The 20,411-nt window shown below is 49.1% G+C and overlaps 1 protein-coding gene across 6 annotated transcripts in view; it reads right to left on the bottom strand.

Annotated features, from left to right (window-relative positions):
- Positions 1-7,022: 7,022 nt before the first annotated feature.
- LOC122381162 (cystathionine gamma-lyase-like) overlaps positions 7,023-20,411 on the bottom strand; it is a 43,758-nt gene continuing 30,369 nt past the window's right edge. Inside the window, exons 1-9 of one of the 6 annotated variants that reach the window (XM_043365015.1) lie at positions 18,602-18,615; positions 17,522-17,554; positions 11,029-11,203; positions 10,138-10,219; positions 9,753-9,958; positions 9,285-9,416; positions 8,783-8,918; positions 7,935-8,401; positions 7,023-7,572 (exon numbers count right to left, since the gene is read on the bottom strand). In XM_043365015.1, coding sequence (XP_043220950.1) covers positions 7,561-7,572; positions 7,935-8,401; positions 8,783-8,918; positions 9,285-9,416; positions 9,753-9,958; positions 10,138-10,219; positions 11,029-11,175 — 1,182 coding nt within the window. In that variant the 5' untranslated portion in view covers positions 11,176-11,203; positions 17,522-17,554; positions 18,602-18,615 and the 3' untranslated portion in view covers positions 7,023-7,560. Of the gene's footprint in view, positions 7,573-7,934; positions 8,402-8,782; positions 8,919-9,284; positions 9,417-9,752; positions 9,959-10,137; positions 10,220-11,028; positions 11,204-14,086; positions 14,210-17,521; positions 17,555-18,542; positions 20,156-20,411 lie in introns of those variants that run through there. The other 5 variants (XM_043365018.1, XM_043365013.1, XM_043365016.1 and 2 more) reach the window with 5 other exon arrangements.

Below are 20,411 nucleotides of genomic sequence, written 5' to 3'. Positions count from 1 at the left end.
ATGTTTCACCTACCTTCCATTGCCAAAAACACCCATACTGATACTGGTACTGGATGGAACTTAAAATAAAAAACAGGGGTGGATAATTAGGGGTTTGTAGCACCCCCTGGGTCCTGGGATTTTCAGAATTCTCCACCGCCGAATAAAAAGGTTAATCATCAAAATATTATCACAATCACCCAGCAACACACGGTATATACAGCAACACAGCCCAATACCACAGACAGCCAATAAACAAGCAGTGATGGAGGCGTGTTCAAAAAGTTAATATGCAGCTGTCGACACTAAATAGTCGGTGATTTTCCGTTAGAAATTTTGCGCAAACACCACCTGTATAAGCCTTCGAACAAAACAACCACAATTGAAACAAAAGCGCCAAAAAACTGGAATGTTTGTTTTTTTCGCTCGGGAAAGATATATACGCATGCGGCTCAAGACCGCTTTAGGTAATAATGGATAAAAGATTTGGGAAGTTCGAGGTATCAAGAAAGACAAACTATTGAAAACAGCCCTCACTGTTTGAGTTAAAATATTTTAAAATCGTTCACTCGCAATTCATGCTTTACCTTTTTACTTCATTCAGGGATGCTGAGACCAGCGCTAACATTATTTGTTCGCAAAGAGAATACAATTTATCGGAGCAAACGCGTCATATTTGTGTTTTTTCATCTACCTAGGAGCGGTTCATACGAACGCTTCAACGGTTTTCAACGAAAGCTCGCTTCATAAGAGCCCGAATCATCGTCCCGAAATAGACTTCCAACTTGCTTCCAACCAAGTTTCTATAACCCATGGATGAGATTGCTGCCTAGTGCCTTGGATGAGATAATGCAGGCACTTGGCCAGCGTTACCGCTGGCGTCTCGCTGGTTTCCCCAGATTCTCACGAAAATTTCCCTTTTTTAAAAATCACTTCCCTAGATGCGGTTATTTTCATGGAATTTGATGTACTTTCCTCATTTTAACCATTCGTGTTATAGTCAGTAGCGGCGGAACACCTTCAATTAAGGGGGGAGGGGGGCACTGACGACTTTTGGTCCCATCTTTCCATGCAACGCCCATAGGGCTAATGTTAAAATGCCAAAATCAAAGGGGGGCACGGTGCCCCGGTGCCTTCCCCGTTCCGCCGCTTATGGTTATAGTCGCTGCGCCCTAAAACAACAATTAACTACATTCGGCGGCGGCGGCGGAGGTGACAGAAGCACTGGTGAGATCAGCGACGGCTGCGACAACACTGGCGAAGGGAACTGCAGCGTCGGCTGCGGCAAGGATTCAGCGACAGCTTTGCGACCCGGTCCAGTGATGCCAGTCCGTCCATCTGCAGGGAGTCGCAGTGAGGAGCCTAGCAGAAACCCCCTAGATGACCCAGACCTGGCCTACTACCTGCTGCCCCTCCGCGAGTCTCCACCGCTTACGGATGCGGACTCGCCGACGACGCAGCAGCTCGCCGAGCAGCTGTTATGCCTCTCTCCCAGCTTGGCACAGGACACGCCCCGACCGCGCCGCGCCCCAATGCGCTGACCGCATATGCCGCGCTCCTCGCAGAGATGCGTGAGAGCATCCGCGACCACGGCGCTGCTCCAGAACCGCTGTGAACGATCTGAACATTCTCGACTCTGCTTTGGTTCTGTCAATTACTTAAATAGTTGGTAGAATCACTGGTACCTATGTTTTCAATATATCTATTCATGGCAAAAAAAAAACTACATTCTGTTACGTTAACATAAGAGATTCTGATGAAATTGCTGGCATATATCAAATTACTGTATGTGGTATAATATAATTGCTCGATATATCGCAAATTGTGGGGTGTTGCAGGACGCGGGAAACTGCTGTATGGGTAGCGGTAGTGCTGGCGTAAGAGACGAGTCGATGCATTATTTTGCACCGTCAGTTTGACCGAATGGGAGTGATATGCGCTAGACATTGTAAAAATTGCGCCAAAACAAAAATTTTGATGTAAAAAAATTAGCCGCACCCGAAATAGAACAACGCAGAAGCAGGCAAAAACAACAATTTTTCGGGTTGGTGGTATTTCCCTAGATTTCGTGTGAAATCCATATATCCCTAGATGTTCGCTGATTTCCATAGAAAAGGGAAATTTCCCTAGCAGCGGTAACCCTGCACTTGGCGAATCCGCTGCCAGAGCAACATACTCGTATTCGGCCCGACCGATTGTCTGCTGAAATGTCGGCTAAATGACTGCAAACAGCAGATTTGCTAATGTCACTCTGCTGCCACATTGACGGTCATGATACTTGGATGACATACCGATCGAGCTCTACCGGTTCTTGGCTCTTCCCGGCAGGCATCGGTAGGATTGTGATTGCAGGATTGCAAAATCCTGATTGCATTCCTTTTTGGTGGATTGCACCTGGATTTGAAATCCATTCCAAAAAACAGGATTTGATTGCGGATTGGATTGCATCATACTTCCAATTTTTGCAATCCAATCCGGATTGTGTTTGATTAGTGCTTTGAAATGGTTTGTTGCGATTGAAAATTATGAGATCGGCTTCATCGGCTTAATGTACTTTGCTATCAAGGGCTTTACATCGAAACTTGAAATAATTTAAGCGCTTTAAAGGGACCCTCCCACCTTCAAAAAAGTTTATGAATTGGCATGAAAATGATGTCGCTCGGTTCAGAAAGAGCGAAAACGAATATTTACCAAATTTCATCGAAAAATATTCACCGGTTTTCAAGATATTAGACTTTTACTTTTGTTTACTTTTTTGGGATCTCCGCTATTTCTAGCGACTTTATTTTAGAAGTGCGGCGTTTGCGGCAGATGTTGCGCGCAAATAGCTTATACCTCCACGTGCTACAAAACGTTTTAGTCAAACATTTAAAAATCGTTAAGATATCTGCGCTGACGTCACACATTCAGAGGGGTATTCCTAAGCATTAGCCCCTCTGAATCAAAATGCTGCAATTTTGAAATTCAATATTTCTGAGTTAAGGCATTTCTCGATGTTGTGAGTGTCGAAACCGGTAATTGTGAGCCAGGGACCCCATTTTGGCTATCTCAACTCAAATCTAATGTTAAGGTGGGAGGGTCCCTTTAACCCTCGCATGTGTGCGGCGTTTTCCAGCTTCTAATGTGTAGGGGGGGGGGGTCGGTTGGACCCCCCCCCCCTTGCCGTTTGGCCCCTGATCGAGCTAGAGCTTCGCGGAAAAAAACGAGCGTGTTGCCCGTGACGAGAGGAAGCCGATGATACCCAATATTAAGGTCCTAGGTCATTGGTTGACCTTCCAGGTCAGGTCAATGACCCAAAGTCGGGAAAATCGGGACCTATTAGAAAGTCGTAAAGTGTGGCTGCTAAGGGGTTTTTCGGGGTGCTGATCACGAAAATCGTGTTAGTTTTGATCACAGATGATGTCTTTAAGCATTTAGACCAGGTCGGGTCAGGTCAGGTCAGGTCAATCAGTAGGCGTCGTGACAGGTATTCGTAGTACGTGTCAACCGCCTCTGACAGCTTCGTAACATGTTACGAAGGCATCAAAACTACTTCGTAAATGTTCAAATGGTTGCTAAATTCGAATTCAGCTCCAAAAACTAGCATAGAAACATGTAAAACTCGAAAAAGTGAACCGAGGTCACCCGAGGTCACCAAAGGTCAATGACCTGACCTAACCTTCAGGTGACCTTGACACCCACCCTAATGCATGGGAGCAACATCAAATCACATGTTTGAACGTATGAAACCACGAAAAGCTTGCAAACGCGCGGCTAATGCGAGCCGACGTACGCCGAATCGCGATTCCGGCCAAACATGGTCTCGGAAAAGAGGTCACAGGTCGAAGGTCATTTGGGTCAGGGTCATGAAATTTTCAGAGTAGGTGTCAAATTGATCAATGCGAGGGTACTGAAAGTTTCGTCGCGATCGGGCGCTTTTTACGCGAGTTATTCGCGAAAAACCATGGGGGGGTCCATCCGCCCCCCCCCCGCCTACACATGCGAGGGTTAATTTAACCCGCGCCCTGCTGGGGGGGGGGGGTGTTTGAACACCCCCCTTGTGGTTTTTCGCGAATATCTCAAAAACGGCGGCGCGGAGCGCCGCCGTTTTTGGTACACCTTATCATACATCAATTCTACACATGTTGTAAAAATTTCAGACCAAGGTCATTCAAGGTCAGGTCACCAGGTCACTTGAAGTGACCTCACCTCATAAAAACTTTCAATGTCTGTCATAGCTACACCGAGTGACCGATCGCTTTGAAACTTTCAGCGATTGCTGAGAGCAATAGCATGTACAAAATGTATATCTCAGAATTTTGATATCGATGACCTAAGGTCAGGTCAATTTTGCGACCTCCCCATTATAACCCTCGCCCTGGCAGGGCATTTTTCATAACACGGCTTGGCAGGGGGGGGGTCGATGCGACCCCCCCCCTCGCGATTGGCTCCTATGGCACCTAGAAACACCAAATTTGGTAGGTAGGTGGGCCCCCTGGAGTTCTCGCCCCTGTGCAAATTTGGTTGCTCTAGGTCAATATTTAGGGGGGTTTTGGGGGGTATAAATGTAAAAATTTCGCTAAAAACAGGTCAAAGGTTTTTCGCTTATAACTTTTGATCTAATTAAGATAGAGAAAAAAGAAAAGCACCAGTGAACTCAGCACGTCAAGGCGCGTCGAATGATATACTTTTTTGCTTTCTTAAGTGTACTTAAAGTTTTTCTTAAATTTTAAGTAAACTTTAATTAATCAATTAAGTTCAAGTTAACCAAATTGCATCATATCGCATATCATTCGATTTGGCTGATCACCAGGAACACAATGATACCATTTTTTAAGCTCTAGCGTCATTATGTGCCAAGTTATTGGCAAAAACGTCATTTGACCTCAGTTGACCTCATTTGACCTGACCCATGGATAAGTACACCAAACAAAGAAGCACCAAGTGACCTGCTGTTAAGTACTGTGGTTTCAAAGCACCAAAGTGAAAGAACGAAGCGGATATCTCCAGTATTTTCCGAATTTAGTATTTTCCCATAGACTTAACATTACGACGTAATGACCTCTAACTGACCTCAGGTCAGTGACCTAAAAAAAAAACGAACTATATGTTATACAACTCGGTGAACTTAGCACATCCTGAAAGTTTGAAGGAAATCAGTCCAAAACTGTGAGTTGGAGAGGTGCAAAAAGAAAATTGAAATTTGACCATGACCTTGTACCGGTTTTTCTGACCTGGTGACCTGACCCAAGGTCACCTGGACCTGAAATTTTCAGGTCATATGTAAAAAGGTTGCCCCATAGGCTGTGCCAAATTTGGCGGCGCGCAGCGCCGCCGTTTTTACGCTATCATCGAAAAACCTTAGGGGGGGGGGTCGCATCGACCCCCCCCCTGCCAGGGCGAGGGATAAGTCAATGGGAGAAAATTGAAATGCGCCTCTTTTGGATGAAAGACATTATAAACACTCCCAAACACCGAATTACAAGTGGTTTAGACACACTGAACTTGAAAATGGTGTCCGTGACCCTTGTTTATGCCCTGAGGTCATCTTAGGTCACGAATGGTATCTAACAGTTTTTCGCAAATAACTTTTGATAGAGGCATGCTAGAGCGATGAAAACGCCTTAGATGTGTTCACCTCGACGATACGGATCGACTGATATGCAACATGACCCTTTCCGGTCAGGTCATGACCTTGACCTGAGGTCAAATTTTCAAGTTGACCTTTCAAGGTCAAGTCATAGTTCATTCGATGCGTCTTGACGAGAGGAACACGATGCCGGTAAAAGTAAGCTCGTACAAGGCTTGGGTCAAAAGTTATTGCAGAAAAACTGTTTTCGAAAAAAATCGGTTATTTTTGCAGTTTTTGCCCCCTGCAGGCAAAACCGTTGACGTTAGGTCAAATCTGAGAGAATTACTCAGAAAGGGCGTTAATAGGGCTATCGAATGCGCTTTTCCGTGGCGCTCTAGCTCTATTGGTTCCCGAGTTATGCGTTGGCTTCTTGGAAATTTTCGACATTCGACCTGGAAATCGGCGAAATTTTGCCTTCAATGACCTCTGGTGACCTGACCTTTGACCTGACCAAAAAACTGACCGAAGTGATTTCGTCATTATTTTTGACGCTCTTTCGAACGCCGCCTTCCGCGTATCGCTACGTGGCCCAGGAGCCAACTTACAAGGGGGGGTGTTCAAACACCCCCCCCCCCCCAGCAGGGCGTGGAAATCCAGGACCCCCAGCAGGGCGCGGGTTAAACGCTCAAAATGATATACGCTGATGAACTACATAGGAAGGGCAAAATTACGTATTTGAGGGCGAGTTTTGAAAATATAAAACACTGGTTGGGTAGAGGTTTAAATATGGGGGTGTTTGAGGCAAAAAATATTTCCCATAAAATACCTGTGCCTTAGATAGAAATTACTCGCAAGACTAGGTACAAGAAATGGGTCATTTGGTGATGGAGGCACGGCTCTATGCCCCCCCCCCCCTCCCCCAGATCCACTAGTGCACATAATAATACAACAGGATTGCAAAAAAGGATTGCGGATTTGATCACAATCCAAGTGAAAAAAGGGGATTGCGGGTAGGAATGCAATCCACTTCGGCACTAGGAATGTGGATTGGGAATGCAATCCTTTCAAAAAGGATTTTACCGATGCCTGCTTCCCGGTATGCGTTCGCTCACCGTGCTCGTGTGTGTCATGGCCCAGTGGAAGCCAGTTCACGCTGTCGGCATACTGATCGGATGGATAGGATGCATGCCGCTTGGAAAATGCGATGTCATCCACGACCAAGAGGGTATCATGTTTCCGCTCATCCAGTCTGCACGCGTCTGCCACGCACGAATCACGGCGTCTCAGTCTTAGACTCCAGACGTACCGCTATTCTGCAGCTCATACTGTAACCCAATCAGGCTAGCCATGACTTGACGGAAACGGGATGTTCAGTACACGGAGTGCAACGGACGGCGACATCATCCGCACAGCGAGCTGATTTGGACGGTTGATAACTATCAAAACCTCTCTGATTCAGCACAGCGATGGCCAACAACTCGGAGACAGTAAACAAGGTGAACGGCTGCATTTCCATGTCGCAAAATATCCACACAGTAAATCCTGATAAACAATTTAAATCAACGAGTGCAAAAGCAACGAGTAACGACCCAAATCAACAAGAACAATACATTTGAACTGGCTCGTTTTGAGATACGTATAATAAATCATTTTCGATGACTAGACACATCTCATAAAATATTGTCGAAAAAGGAAACGCGGCATCCACCATCACACTCAGATCACACGCCGTCGTGTTCTAAATGCCCCGTAGAAACAGAGATACGAAAACACACGACTCGAAATGGCACCGGTGCACCCACACACCCCACACTCCCGTCGCAGGTTCCGTACAATACGTGCGGTGATGGACGCCTTTTGGATGGCACGCCGACTACGCAGTAGCCATAGGTGAAGAAAGGACCACCACGGGTGCCGTGAAGGCCCGTGCCTGAGCCTGAGGGGAGCCGGTCGGGTCGGCCCACGACCGGCAGAGGGGCGCCCTGGGGAGCCTGAGGGGCGCCAGAGAGGGCCGGCCACAGCTGCGCCGTTCAGACCGATACCTGCCAACACAAAGGTCACTGTCAAGGCACAGTGAAAACACTGGGTGACAATTACTTAGGACGGACACAAGCAGAATATGGACGTTGCGATCAATCAGCTCCTGAATACCCTAAACTATGATAAAGGATGGGAACAGTCAGCAGCCGTTTCGTGATATAAGATCAAGTGATCAGCAAAAAGCCCATTCTGGAACCGTGAAACGTTATCTCACATATTATTAGCAGATTGACATTGTTACCTGAAAGTTTTGATATAAAATAAGAACGAATACAGAATCAAAGTCAACATCCTAATCGTCGGAGCCCTTCCCTTGTCACATCATTGGCAGACCATTCCCCTCAGGACGACAAATCAAACTCACGGCGGCTCTGAGCGCCTGGTCGAGGTCGTTCATCAGGTCCTGTGCGTCCTCCAGGCCGACGCTGACCCGGATCAGAGAGTCCGTGATGCCCAGACGCTCGCGGTCGGCCGCGTCCACTGAGGCGTGGGTCATCACGCAGGGCAGCTCCGCCAGCGACTCATACCCGCCCAGGCTCTCCGCCAGCGTGATGATCTTGATGTTCTTGAAGAAGGCCCGGCTCTCGGTCAGGCCGCCCTTGATGTAGAAGCTGAACATGCCCGAGCAGCCCATGGTCTGGCGGCGCGCCAGCTCGTGCTGCGGGTGCGACGGCAGGCCCGGGTGCAGCACCTTCTCGACGGCAGGGTGGGACTCGAGGAACTTGGCCACGGCCACGGATGAGGCGCCGTGCTGGCGCATACGCAGCGCGAGCGTCTTCAGCGAGCGGTTCACCAGGAAACAGTCGACCGGAGACGGCACCGGGCCGATCGCTGCGGGACAAGCGGGGGTCGACCGGTGAGGGAAAGACCAGAGACCAGTAACAAGTACGCTGTTATTCGATGTTTTATTGAAGGGGGGACGTCTAGGGGAAAATAAGGGCAGCCTTATATGACAGCCACCTCAATATTTGCATTGTAGAAACAAGAATATGGATTTGAAACGCGTTGAAAACTAATTTCAAACACAAAACGCATTCACACAAGTTCACGAAATATCACAGAAACAGTCCGAAAATTTGCTAGAACATGATGTACCTCGAGCCCATCAATCATCATTCCAATCCCTCCATCTAGAATCAGCTGGCTATTTAGCATGTTTACCTCTCAACCAACCCCACCCCACCCCACGCCCGTATTGCGCGGCCCGCTCACCGTTCTGCAGGAAGCGCAGCTGCTCGTGCACGTCCTCCCGGTTGGTGGCCACCAGTCCCATCACCACGTCAGTGTGGCCGTTCATGTACTTGGTGGCCGAGTGCATCACAATGTCGGCGCCCAGCGTCAGCGGTTGCTGCCGGCGGTAGACAGAACGGGGTGAGACGAGGTAGCGGGAGGGCGGAGTGGCAGCATTCAAATAGTGCCTTACTTTAGATGCAAGAAATGAATGCCCTAAAGCGCTGATATATGTAGAGCTGTCATCAACATTTGAATCGGAATATGACAGGATATTTGGACACAGCCCGTCGATAGCTACCCAACCAGCGAGACAGCGAAAACGCGTAATGATAAATACCTCCACTCAGTAACACTCCTTTGCCTTACTAAATCACAGACCCGATACACGCAAGTCTACATTGCGGTCACTTCAGCTTACGCCCCACACAAGTCTACATCTGCGTGTTGCAGATAAGTGCGCGTCTGTCTGGTCGTCTCTCACCTGGCAGTAGGAGGACATGAACGTGTTGTCGACCACCAGTCGCACGTTGGGGTGCTTCTTCACCACAGCGGCCATGGCGGCGATGTCCACCAGCTTCATGGTCGGGTTGGTCGGCGACTCGACCCATACCAGCTGGGTAAGCGGAGAAGAGCAGCCGGAGGGCAGTCAGCGACGCGGGGGAGGGGTGGCGAGACAAAGCGGATACGTCACGCGCGATCATAAATTAATTATCGTTTGAAAATTAAATATCATTAGAGACCATTGGCTTGCTCGATCGGTACCATATATTATGATTGACTTTTGAGCTTCGTGGAGCGATAGCAAATGTAATAACTTTTTGCTTGGAAAATAATAGGGCGCATTTTCCCCAGTATAAATATCCAATAAGCAGTCCTGAATGTCCAGGGCCAGTTGAAGTTAGCCGAATCCTTTCTTTCTTCCCTCTGCCCCCGCTCTCAGCGCTCTCACCCTTGTCTTGTCGGTGATGGCGTCGGCCACCTTCTGCGGGTCGGAGGCGTCCACAAAGGTCGCCTGCACGCCCATCCGGCACGCCACCTTGCTCAGGTAGCGGTTGGTGCCGCCGTACAGGTCGTCCATCGAGACGATGTGGTCTCCGCTGCTCAGCATGTGTACGATGGTGGTGGTAGCGGCCAGACCGGACGCGAACGCCATGCCTGGGGAGAAATTGAAGTCATAAGGATTTTCATGAATATATGAATGTAAAATGGTTGAGCTGTCCACATGCATCGGCAAATGGAATGAAAAGACGAAGAAGGTCACCTTTGTGAATGGTGAAGTATCAACACTCCAAAGCTCGATTATATAGAAACACGGTGAGTTGAACGACACTTACCGTATTTGGCCTTTTCCAGGGAGGCGAAGCACTTTTCCATGGCATCACGGGTCGGGTTGCCGCTGCGAGAGTACTCGAAACCCTGCCGGGACCAAAGCTCAGTTCCAAACACGTCGCGCATTAACTTGTGAAACCCCTTAATCAATGTGTACACTAGCCTAGGCTATAAAAAATAAACAGTCCGCTGTGAAGACGGAGTGGATATAAACCAGATTGTCAAGCACCTGTTCCGCTGAGATCTCGATGGAAAATGGAGAAGAAAGGAAAGTTAGCAGAAGGGCACACTGCAAGTTGCAACTGGTGTTGGAAGTGGATGGTCACAACTTGGTTGGAACGCAATAGTTGGGCTCAAAAGCAATTTGTCTGTCTCAAAAGAATGTTACGTCATCAGTGATGTATACCGTAATAGCAGGAAGGTCACGCCACCGACGAAAGTAGCCTGTTCAGTGTTCATATCAAGTCTGTTTATGTCTGTCGTTTGTAAATAATCCATAAAGGACGAGCAGAGATACGAACGACATTTAACTACGCACTGATTTGTGAATGACACATGCGTTAGACACTCTAAAATGACAGCATTGATATACCGCTTCCGGCTTCGTCCTTACTGTCTTTGAACAACAAACAAACGTACACACAACGTCACTGTCAAATATGAAGTTATGTTCTAATGTAAACTGGACACGACGTAGCACGAATAATAATATTAATAATTATTAACCCTTAAAAGTAGCATTCGCCGGTCCCTACTATCTTTACAGCCCCCCCCCCATCAACCCTAGTTTCATAAAGACACCATCCCAGTCCTAGCCTACCCAAAATACCCAAGGTGCTCTACCCCTCCCCCATTCGATACCCCTGCCTCTTCATTTGTAACCCCCTCCCTCTCACCCGGTGCTCGGCGGGCGCGTCCTGTTTGAACGTGGTGGCCATGGAGATGGGCGGCACCACGGCCATCGACGTCCACTGCTCCGGCTCCTGGCCCACGTGGCAGGCGCGCGTGGCGAACGTCGTGTCCAGCGGCAGGAAACCCTCCATGGCGGCGCTGTGAGTGGGGGTGTGTGACCTGGGGGAGAGAGGGGAGGGGGAGGTCAGCGGAGAGCGGCGGGGTGACGTGACTGGTCAACGTTCAACTTATACCGACAAAAGGTCAGTGTCAGAGAAAACAAATCTGCAAATTATTCAGAGGAGTAGGTGTTTATAATGGATCACAGCGCAAAAACACCAACAGCCCGCAGCCACAAGACTCGAGAGGCATGCAGTCTGTATCACAACACGAGCCTGTCGGGATCGGTCACGAGGTCACCTGCCACGCCCCCTCGGGTGTCACACACACCGCCCCCTCGGGTGTCACACACACCGCCCCCTCGGGTGTCACACACCCCGCCCCCTCGGTGTCAGACACCCCGCCCCCTTGGTGTCACACCCCGCCCTCTCGGGTGTCAGACCCCGCCCCTCAGTGTCAGAGACTGCGCCCCCTCGGTGTCAGACACCGCCCCCTCGGGTGTCACAGCTGTCCGCCCCTGTCGTGACCCGCTACCGGTAGTTTTCCACCCGAACAGGCCACAGCGGTGGTCGTCCCGGCCCGCCGGCCACCGCGAGGTCCGCATGCGCCCACTGTCTAAACACTGGCGCACACACGTGTTTCTGTGGGGTCTGCTCCGTCCCAGAATGGAGCAGACCGTTCACTGGCACCCTTCATCATACCGCCAGCAGCCATAGCGGCGGGCTCGGATGGTCTATGGCATTACAGCCGCACAGAGACAGACGTCTTTATAAGCCCATGGGAAGGGTATGCTGGCGAACGAAGACAGATTTGTTCCTTGTCAGAGCTGAAACCTTCAAGTGAACGCTTATGTTTAGTAGGTAAGATAAATAAGCAGTGATCGATTTCGAGACAAAAATACATGCTAACGAATAGCATGTATAATGTAGTTGAAATTCGTTTTTGTTCATGCACAAACAGAAAGCTGCCAAAAAAGCGCGCATGTCATCTGTCTGAAAGTGTCCGCCCAGACCGCGACACGCCCCCTCGCCATGACATATTGATCCGCATCACACACCGACCACCGTGGTGGGACACTCCTCCGGACGGGAGCACTGGTGAGAGCTCTGGCACATGTTACACGCCTACAACAAAACAGCACCTGCCCCTGGCACAGAGAGCCCGGACACACGGCATTCGAACTGTGCTGACGTGAGTGACGTGTAAATGTTTATGTCGAGAAGTGTCGAGTGATGGGATGGCGATATGTTGACTGGATTGCGTAATTTTAAATGGAAATATCCCGCCAATGATATTGAACAGACACCTCATTGTGTAGTGCGTACAAAGCGTGCAATGATTGTGTCACCGACAGCAGCGGCGAGGCGGGCGGTAAATTGGCAAACGGCACTGAAATACGGCAGCTTCTGTCAGAACTGCTAGCAAAACAGCATAGCTCGACAGGTTATAAAGTGCAGCAGCAGTGAAGCCTCGCACGTGCGCAAACGAGGGCTTCAAAAGTGCGCCCCTGTACATACTCTGTAGAAGGGGCAGAACAGGCGACCTGCACGAGAACAGGCGACGACCAGACGCGCTGTGTCTGCCTGTCTGGTCTGTTTGCGCAAGAGGTGGATCCGAGAGAAGACAAATAGCTCTGATGGTGACCAGACAAAACCCGGGGTCACCAACACCAGCTCGGGTAGTCGGAATTGGGCTATCCTCCGCGTTCAATGGAAACCTTGCGAAAGAAATGAAACCCGAAATGGCTCGCCTAAACACTGAAATGTCGTAACGTTTGGGAATGGGGCGTATCTCACTAAAGTCGAGGCGCCAGACGAGCAGATGCCCAGTGAACCCCGCCAGCCGCCGGGGGGGGGGGGGGGCGGACGAACGCCGCGTGGTGACCCCCCCCCCCCCATCCCCTTCCCCCGACTCCGACCCAGAGACGGGTCACCACCAGCTGGCCAAACACGCGGGGCGAGAGACGCGGTGGCGCGACCAGCCCCTCCCCCTCACACCGGCCTGGGAGCACCTATATTTTCAGATGTGAACGTGCCTGTGTGCCGCGACCGGTAGAAGGTAGATCAAGTGATTGAGCCTGTGAACAAGTGTGAGGACTCGAGCGATATTGAGATTAAAGGCCGTGATTTGAAGTCGTCTATGACCAACCTGAAAACGACCTGAATTTCTGCGCCGAGTGTGTGATCGAGTGTAGCAAGGCACAAACAAGTTTTGCACTTGCATCCCCGACAAAAAAGGATACCCACAAAAAGATGCCCCTGATTCTGAATCCGACAGGAAATCCGTGCAAATAAGTGAAAATCTCTGCAATCGAGCACATTTTAGTTGAGACTTAGCAAACAATTACAATAGTCTTGCAACTAGAATCCCGCAGTTTCAGACGAACGCAGTCCCAGCCCTTGACACACAGCATTCGGCAGCTGAGTCTGCCAGAATGCCGTGACCCGTGTCCCGTCCCCAGATGCTAATGTGAGGGGGACGAAAGAAGGGAGTGGATTGCTGCGTGACCTGTACAGCTGTGTCGACGGAAACGGGACGACACCTTGTATCTCTAACCTGCGAGTAGGTCAATGGCGCTGCAATGAGGTGACGCGATACGGACCTGTTGTAAAACGACCGCGCCGCGAGAAAAAAAAACAGATGACGAGCGATACGCTGCGCTGCTGCAGCGAATAGATAATGACGCAGAATGAGCGGTGGTCGGTGAACCAGGCTAGACAATGCCCTAGAGAATGTCCTACATTACCAAGCAAGAACTAATTCTGTGCTACAAGAGAGCAAACCATATGGAATGCAGTAAAGCGTTGAATATCGCAAACCAAAAAGCAAGGATCAATTTGTAGCGTTAAAATGCGCTACAAATTGCGCTACAAATTGCGCGAAATACAAACAACCCATTCCACAAAATCCACCAAGGGAAGAGCTCGCTGAGCGCCAACCAACCTGGAATGAGGTGCCTCTCGCGCTCTCGACCCACGCGGCGGAGCTGTCTGTACGACTGAGAACGTCCCGTTGGTCTGCTGCCAACTATATAGACCGGCCACGCCGACGGGGGCACGGCCGCCAGCGTGTGACGTCATGTGACGTCACCCTCGTACCACCCCGTCGGAGCGAGTGCAGCCGTAAGGGGCGCCGCCTACCGTCTGCCCTGCGGGCTGGGGAGCTTCAAAAGTTAGTCCCCAATGCAATTCGCTCACCGCACCAATCCAGGGGACATGCCACAGAAGTGCCACCCGACGCCGCGGTCCGTTGGACAGCGATGCAGTGCCCGGCGCTACCCAGCGCCTCTACAGGTGCACGGGGTTTATACGGCCGTCGGCAGGCGAGTTCTGCACCACTGCACCCCGGGTCATTAACCCGACCCCGGGGGAAGGCACAGCGTCACCAAATCAGCGCAAACCGGGCGAGTACAGGGTGTTCGCGAAAATATGTCATGATTTCGTATGACCAATATCGCCAGCCCAAATAACCTAGAATCAAATGTTTTACTGAAATGTGTTGCCTTGACCTTCAAGTGTTGTTATTGACATGTCCCAGTGCCTCATGTGTAACCGGGCGCACCACACACAGTTTGGCATGAGGCATCTCCGCTCTCCGTTCTAAAGAGACCGTGCACATTAAGGCCTCTTATACGGCCTTGATTAAGGCCCTGTAAATCCAATGACTAAATGTCCCTCTATACTATTGTTACTTTTTTAGTTCAGGGTCTCAAATTTGTCTGTGACTTCTGGCTACGTGGATAACGCCTGAATTGATGACTTCGACCTCATCACTGCTGGACCGTGAACGATACCGGTCTGGCTGGAATTGGAAGCCCGGAGGATGGTGAGGTGAGACTAGTCAAAAGAATAGACCGAAGCCCCGTCTAAATATGTATTTCCGGATAGCTTTGAAACAACGGTAGCATGGTACTCTCTCCCGAGCAGCGCTGACCAGGGTGTTCCAGCTAGGAGGAGCAGAGGCTGCTTGGGGCCAACTATTGGGCCTCCGCCGGCTAACGACGCTGCCGCTCGACCAGTAAGACCAGTAAGTAAGGGAGGGATGGCGTGTAGGGGATCATTTTGTGCCGCTGTCCAGTGATGAATATTAGTAAGCTTGCTCAATGCTCAACGACCTCCCAGTGAAAAGTCTTCAGTTAGACAGGGCAGATCGATGGAGGATCGCATCTTGCAAAATAGGAAAGGCGGACGACTGTCCTTGAGCGCAGAACAGAGATCCCGACGAGCTAAGCATTGAACAATAAGCACCGTTTACCGGTTCAGTCTGCCGTCCTTATAGACACGTATCGACCTTCATCCGAACTCTGAAGCGGTGAACACCATCGACTGTATCGTCTGACTGTCGCCTGCTCGATCACCCCGAAACACGAGCCGGCCTGAGGTCGGGCCAGGTATCAGAAGGTCTCACCCGACCCGCGCCCGTCACCGCACAGTACCGCTCATGGGAGGGCAGAGAAAGGCGCGGAGCTGTCCCACGCTCGGCTGAAATAAAACCGGCTTCGGGAGGGGCGAGCAACGCCTACGTAAAGAACATGGGAGAGTCCACAAAAAAGTTTCGAACTGGCTATGATTGGATGGGATGCGACGTCCCAACTTAAAAACGCATATAATTCAAATCTTACGTGGGAAACATTCAGTCGTACATTTACGAATTCACAAACAAAAATTTAATGAGGAGGTTTGGCTCCGTCAAGCGGAGCAGTTTTTGGTAAGACAATCTTATGCCGGCTAGAAAGGTAGCAAAAAACGAGGAAATCTCCTTCTAACAGTTAGAAATAATGGCAATTCTATAAAAGCACACTACACGCTCCACAGTCCAGAAACCAATGGTTACGTACAGGGAGATAAAGACACAGCATATAGCCCTTCCATTTCGGGGAACATTACCGAGATGGCCTGGTCTGCCATCCTGGCTCTCGTCACGATGATACAGACGTTACGCGGCCAGACCCACAGCGTTCCAGGGAGGGGACACCACCCTCCCCCTCCCCGACCCATCCGCCCAGATCATCGCGGCGGGACACCGCTGAATCATGGTGAGCTCGCAGCGTCCAGCAGCGGAACTGGACTCCACCCCGCTAACCAGCGATGGAACGCGGTCGTAACTGCTCTGATCCGCCCGGTGACCGTGGTAATCAGCCTGGTTACCCCGCCAGTGACCTGACCCGGCACATCCGGCCGGGGTCGGGTGAGCGGGGATGGGTGACGGCGAGTCCCACAGGCCGGGCAGCAGTGGCGTCATCTATAGCGACTGACGGGAACTGAGAACTACTGGCAAACTAGCAGATGAACAAGCTTTTCCACCACAATCGGTCACTAACATACATACAATGGCAGGTCTAAATTCGCCAAGATCAGAATGTGTCCAACCAAGTGATGTCAATTACGGAAAATCGTGATACCAATACCAAACCAAACACCAAAAATATCCATGGAAAAATACCGAAACCGAACTGACTTGGGAATATGAGGAAAATACCAACTTTTTACCAAAATTCCAGCCTCTTTTACGTTAGTGAGGATTCATAATACCAACAAAATACCAAATGCACTCGCCTTGAAATACCAAATTGAAAAACCAAGTTGGTATTGGTTTGGTATTGGTATACCAAAAAATTGGTATCCGATTGACATCTCCAGTCCAACCCCACCATGCTTATTTGCTACCAACAAAAAAAAATCCAATTTTTATCCACAAAATGACCAAAAACTTGGTCACCACCACACCAAAAACCCAGACACAACCAATTAGATCTGCCCATGGTTGCTGTCTCATAACTAATCACAAAGCAAAAGCTATACAGAATATTAATTCAAATTCAACAGAAAATGCAAAACTAATGATGCAAAAGTCATTATCTGTGCCCCCTAGTTATCTGCCCATGGCTACAAAGTATGAATGAAAGCTGACATTGACATAAGGACTTATGAAGTGGTACCTATGGGCCATGGGGACAAGGTTGCCTAGATTGTGGCAGACAAGGGAGAGACATTGTTGCAATGGTAATGGTTTTGTCTTTTAATCCAGTACTGAGTGGGAGAAGCAGTACCTACCACTTATTTTATTGCTCAGAAATTGGGCAGATAATTAACCACTAAACATTTTACACTTTTAGTAGTAGATGCTATTCTGATTACCACAAACAAGCGAAGCGTGCATTGACATCATCGATATTAACCTGTCAATGTGGAGTTGGAGCAGAGGGCAACTTTTCAATAACATCAGTCATGTTGAAATAATACAATATTGTGAGAGTAACAATAAATTACAAAGTATATGTATGACATGATTTGACATGACATTTAACGTTGAGTTCAAACTTCGAAACCTGAATATTGAGGCTCACTGCTGAGAGCTAACATCAATCCAACTTCTCACCTGTATAAACAGCTTGAGCTACAGGGTGTTTCACTAAAAGTGTCAAAAAGAAAATGCTTATTAAAGATATATAAAATACGCAAAGCACGTGGTTGTGCACGTGGCTTTGTTGCAAATTTTTGGACATTTATGCTTTGGCCACTTAAGATATATCTTACACTCATACGGAGCGAGGGCAGGAGGCCAAAGTTACTAGTCGTTTTTTCCTTATACAGAACAAGAACAGGTTATTTACACCGCAACGGGAGCGGTGGATTACACTTACATTTGGTGCTATCAGAAACATTGAAACCGTACGCCGACTTTTCAGGAAACGTTTCACTCTCTCACCTCGCTACGACCCAGATTATAAAAGTTTCAAAGGGCTTCTTGAGAGGTTTAAAAGGGTTCCTTTGATGCCGGCTCCAGTCCAAAAAAAAGGCGGGTCGCCCCCACCTCTCGGCGGAAATCGTTGAAAAGGTCAGGGTCTTTTTTTAGGGCCTTTTAAGATAACAAGAAGCTTATTTCAACATCAGAAATAGCCAAGCCCCCAATTTATCAGAAACAACCACTGTAACAGCTGTAGCCACCAAGAACTGGCTGGACCAGAAGTTCCGTTCCCTGGCCGAATAATCAGCTGCCTCACCGCCCGCCCCTGGCCAGCGCGAGGCCCCGATCTGTCACGCTAGCCTTCTGGTTTTGGTCAGTAGCTCTCGCAGAGCTGAGGAAGACTTAAGTCGCATCACTTTTGGAGCTGAAGAGCACAATGCAAGGCTTTGCCGACAGTCTGGACGCTGAAGATGAAAACGGGCTGTGAGGCACCTCCGGACACGTGCCGAAACGGTGCATCAAAAGAAGCGGCGGATATGTGGAATAGGTTTGAGTGACGGTGATATCATTTTTATATATTCAAATGTCCAACAATCGCGGATAGAATGATGTGCAAATGTCCATAGAAAACATTGTTATTATGTGCATAAGGACCTTTTACTTTTTGACACTTTTAGTGAAACACCCTGTAGGAATTAGGATGATGAGTTACGTGAAATTATTTTGATCAATTGCCCTTCTTTACCGATTATAAGCGGAATTGGAATGCACCGGTGATCAGCAAAAGCTCTGGCCTGGCTTTTTTTTTTTTTTTTTTTTTTTTTTTAGTGGCCCTAACTTACGTTACCGGCCTCGCGAGGAGGGCGGCGACCTAACTACGCCGCGCAAAACAAACCGGCCGTCCTAACTAAGACCGGTGGCCACTTTTACAGCAAGACAACATGGGAAAACCCATATCCATGTACTATGCCATGAATATGGGAAAAAACCCATGAATTTACGTTAAGACACATAAATGACAGTGAAACTTACCGGTAAATTGATGTTTGTGAAGGGAGGGAAGGAGGAAGTTTGTGAATGGTAAGGTTACGAGAGTTTGATGACAGGAATGGTTTGAAGAGTGGGGGATATGTCGCTGGGAGGGATGGGGTTTGTGAATGTTTAAGCGTCACGATGAAAGGAATGGTTTGGAGGATGGGGAATCTGTCGCTGCTGCAGTTGGCGGCCGACGGTTGTCTGTGGTCGTTCAACCCGGCCGCCGCCGCTGTTCAGCGGCCGGGGTCCGCTGGTGTAGCTCGCTGGGCCGCTGAGCCTCTAAGCCTGCTCCAGCGGCAGGAGAAAACCCGTCTGCCACCGAAGCTCTGTGTTTCGGCACCAGCGAAAAACCCGACCCATCCCGTATCACAAGTCAGCCTGGTGGTAGCGAAACGGGCGCCTGCTAACAGTCAAGGCCGTTAAAGTAGCTCTGAGTAGGGTGATGTTAGGACGAAATCAAGTACCAGGTTTGTCAATGTTGTGTCGTCCCCGAGAAGCGTCGGGAGGTCGTTTTTAAGGTGTTGTACCGCAAGATAGTTAGTGATGTGTCTTCGTTCGTGATGCAATGCCGTGCATGCGATCAAAATGTGCTCTACGGAGATGCGTGTGTCGCAGGTGTGGCAAATCGGAGGGCCCGTCCTATCAAAAAGGTGGCCATGGGTGAGGCGAGTATGACCACACCTCAATCTGGCCAGGGTCACCTCGCGTATCCTGTCTGGTTGGTTACATGTGACCCATGTTCTAAGTTCTCGTTTGATCGCATACATATGTGCAGCATGATGTTGGTCCCATTTGCGTTGAAGGTACTCGGCGAATTTGATTTTTATCATATGAATAGCGTCCCCTTGGGCCATAGGTTCCACAACTGGATCAGGTCGCATTGCAGCCTCCTTTGCGAGGACATCCGCACGTTCATTTCCTGCAATACCGTAATGACCTGGAACCCAAAGAAGGGTCACATGCTGGCCCTCATTGAGATCTGATGTGATCCTGAGAATATTGTAGATACCGTGGTGGGTAACATTATCGGTCCTTTCCAGTGCTTGAAGAGCGGATTTCGAATCAGTACAGATGGTTGCCCGATCAATCTTTTCTGCCTTGATGTGCTCCATAACTTTTTCGATTGCGTGAACTTCGGCACTAAAGACTGTCGTAAATTCTTGAAGCCGGGTCCCAAACCTAAGCCCAGGGCCGACGGCTGCTGAACCTATCTGATTTTCGTGACATGAGCCATCTGTGAAGAAAAAAGCAGAGTCGCAGTTGAGCTCTACATACTCCTGGAAGAGCATTTGAGCTTCCACCGGATCTCGCATGTCTAGCAGACGGCCACATTTCATTTGATTACGCTTCAGTTGAAATATATTTACGTCTATGACGTCTGTTTTTAAGCCAATCGTCGATTAGAATAAGAAAATCTTATCCACATATGACAAAAATTTGCAAGTGAAAAATTTGATCAAATACGACATTTTTCCAACAAACAACAAAAAATCAAATTTCAAATTGAAGGTACCGCATAATTGAGCTAATTTATCGGAAATTTCCC

This window comes from Amphibalanus amphitrite, unplaced genomic scaffold, assembly GCF_019059575.1.
Source record: "Amphibalanus amphitrite isolate SeventyFive unplaced genomic scaffold, NRLGWU_Aamphi_draft 000115F_arrow, whole genome shotgun sequence".
NCBI classification, from domain to species: domain Eukaryota; kingdom Metazoa; phylum Arthropoda; class Thecostraca; order Balanomorpha; family Balanidae; genus Amphibalanus; species Amphibalanus amphitrite.
The sequence above is the reverse complement of the archived record's forward strand: the minus strand, read 5'-3'. Positions and strand labels throughout refer to the sequence as shown.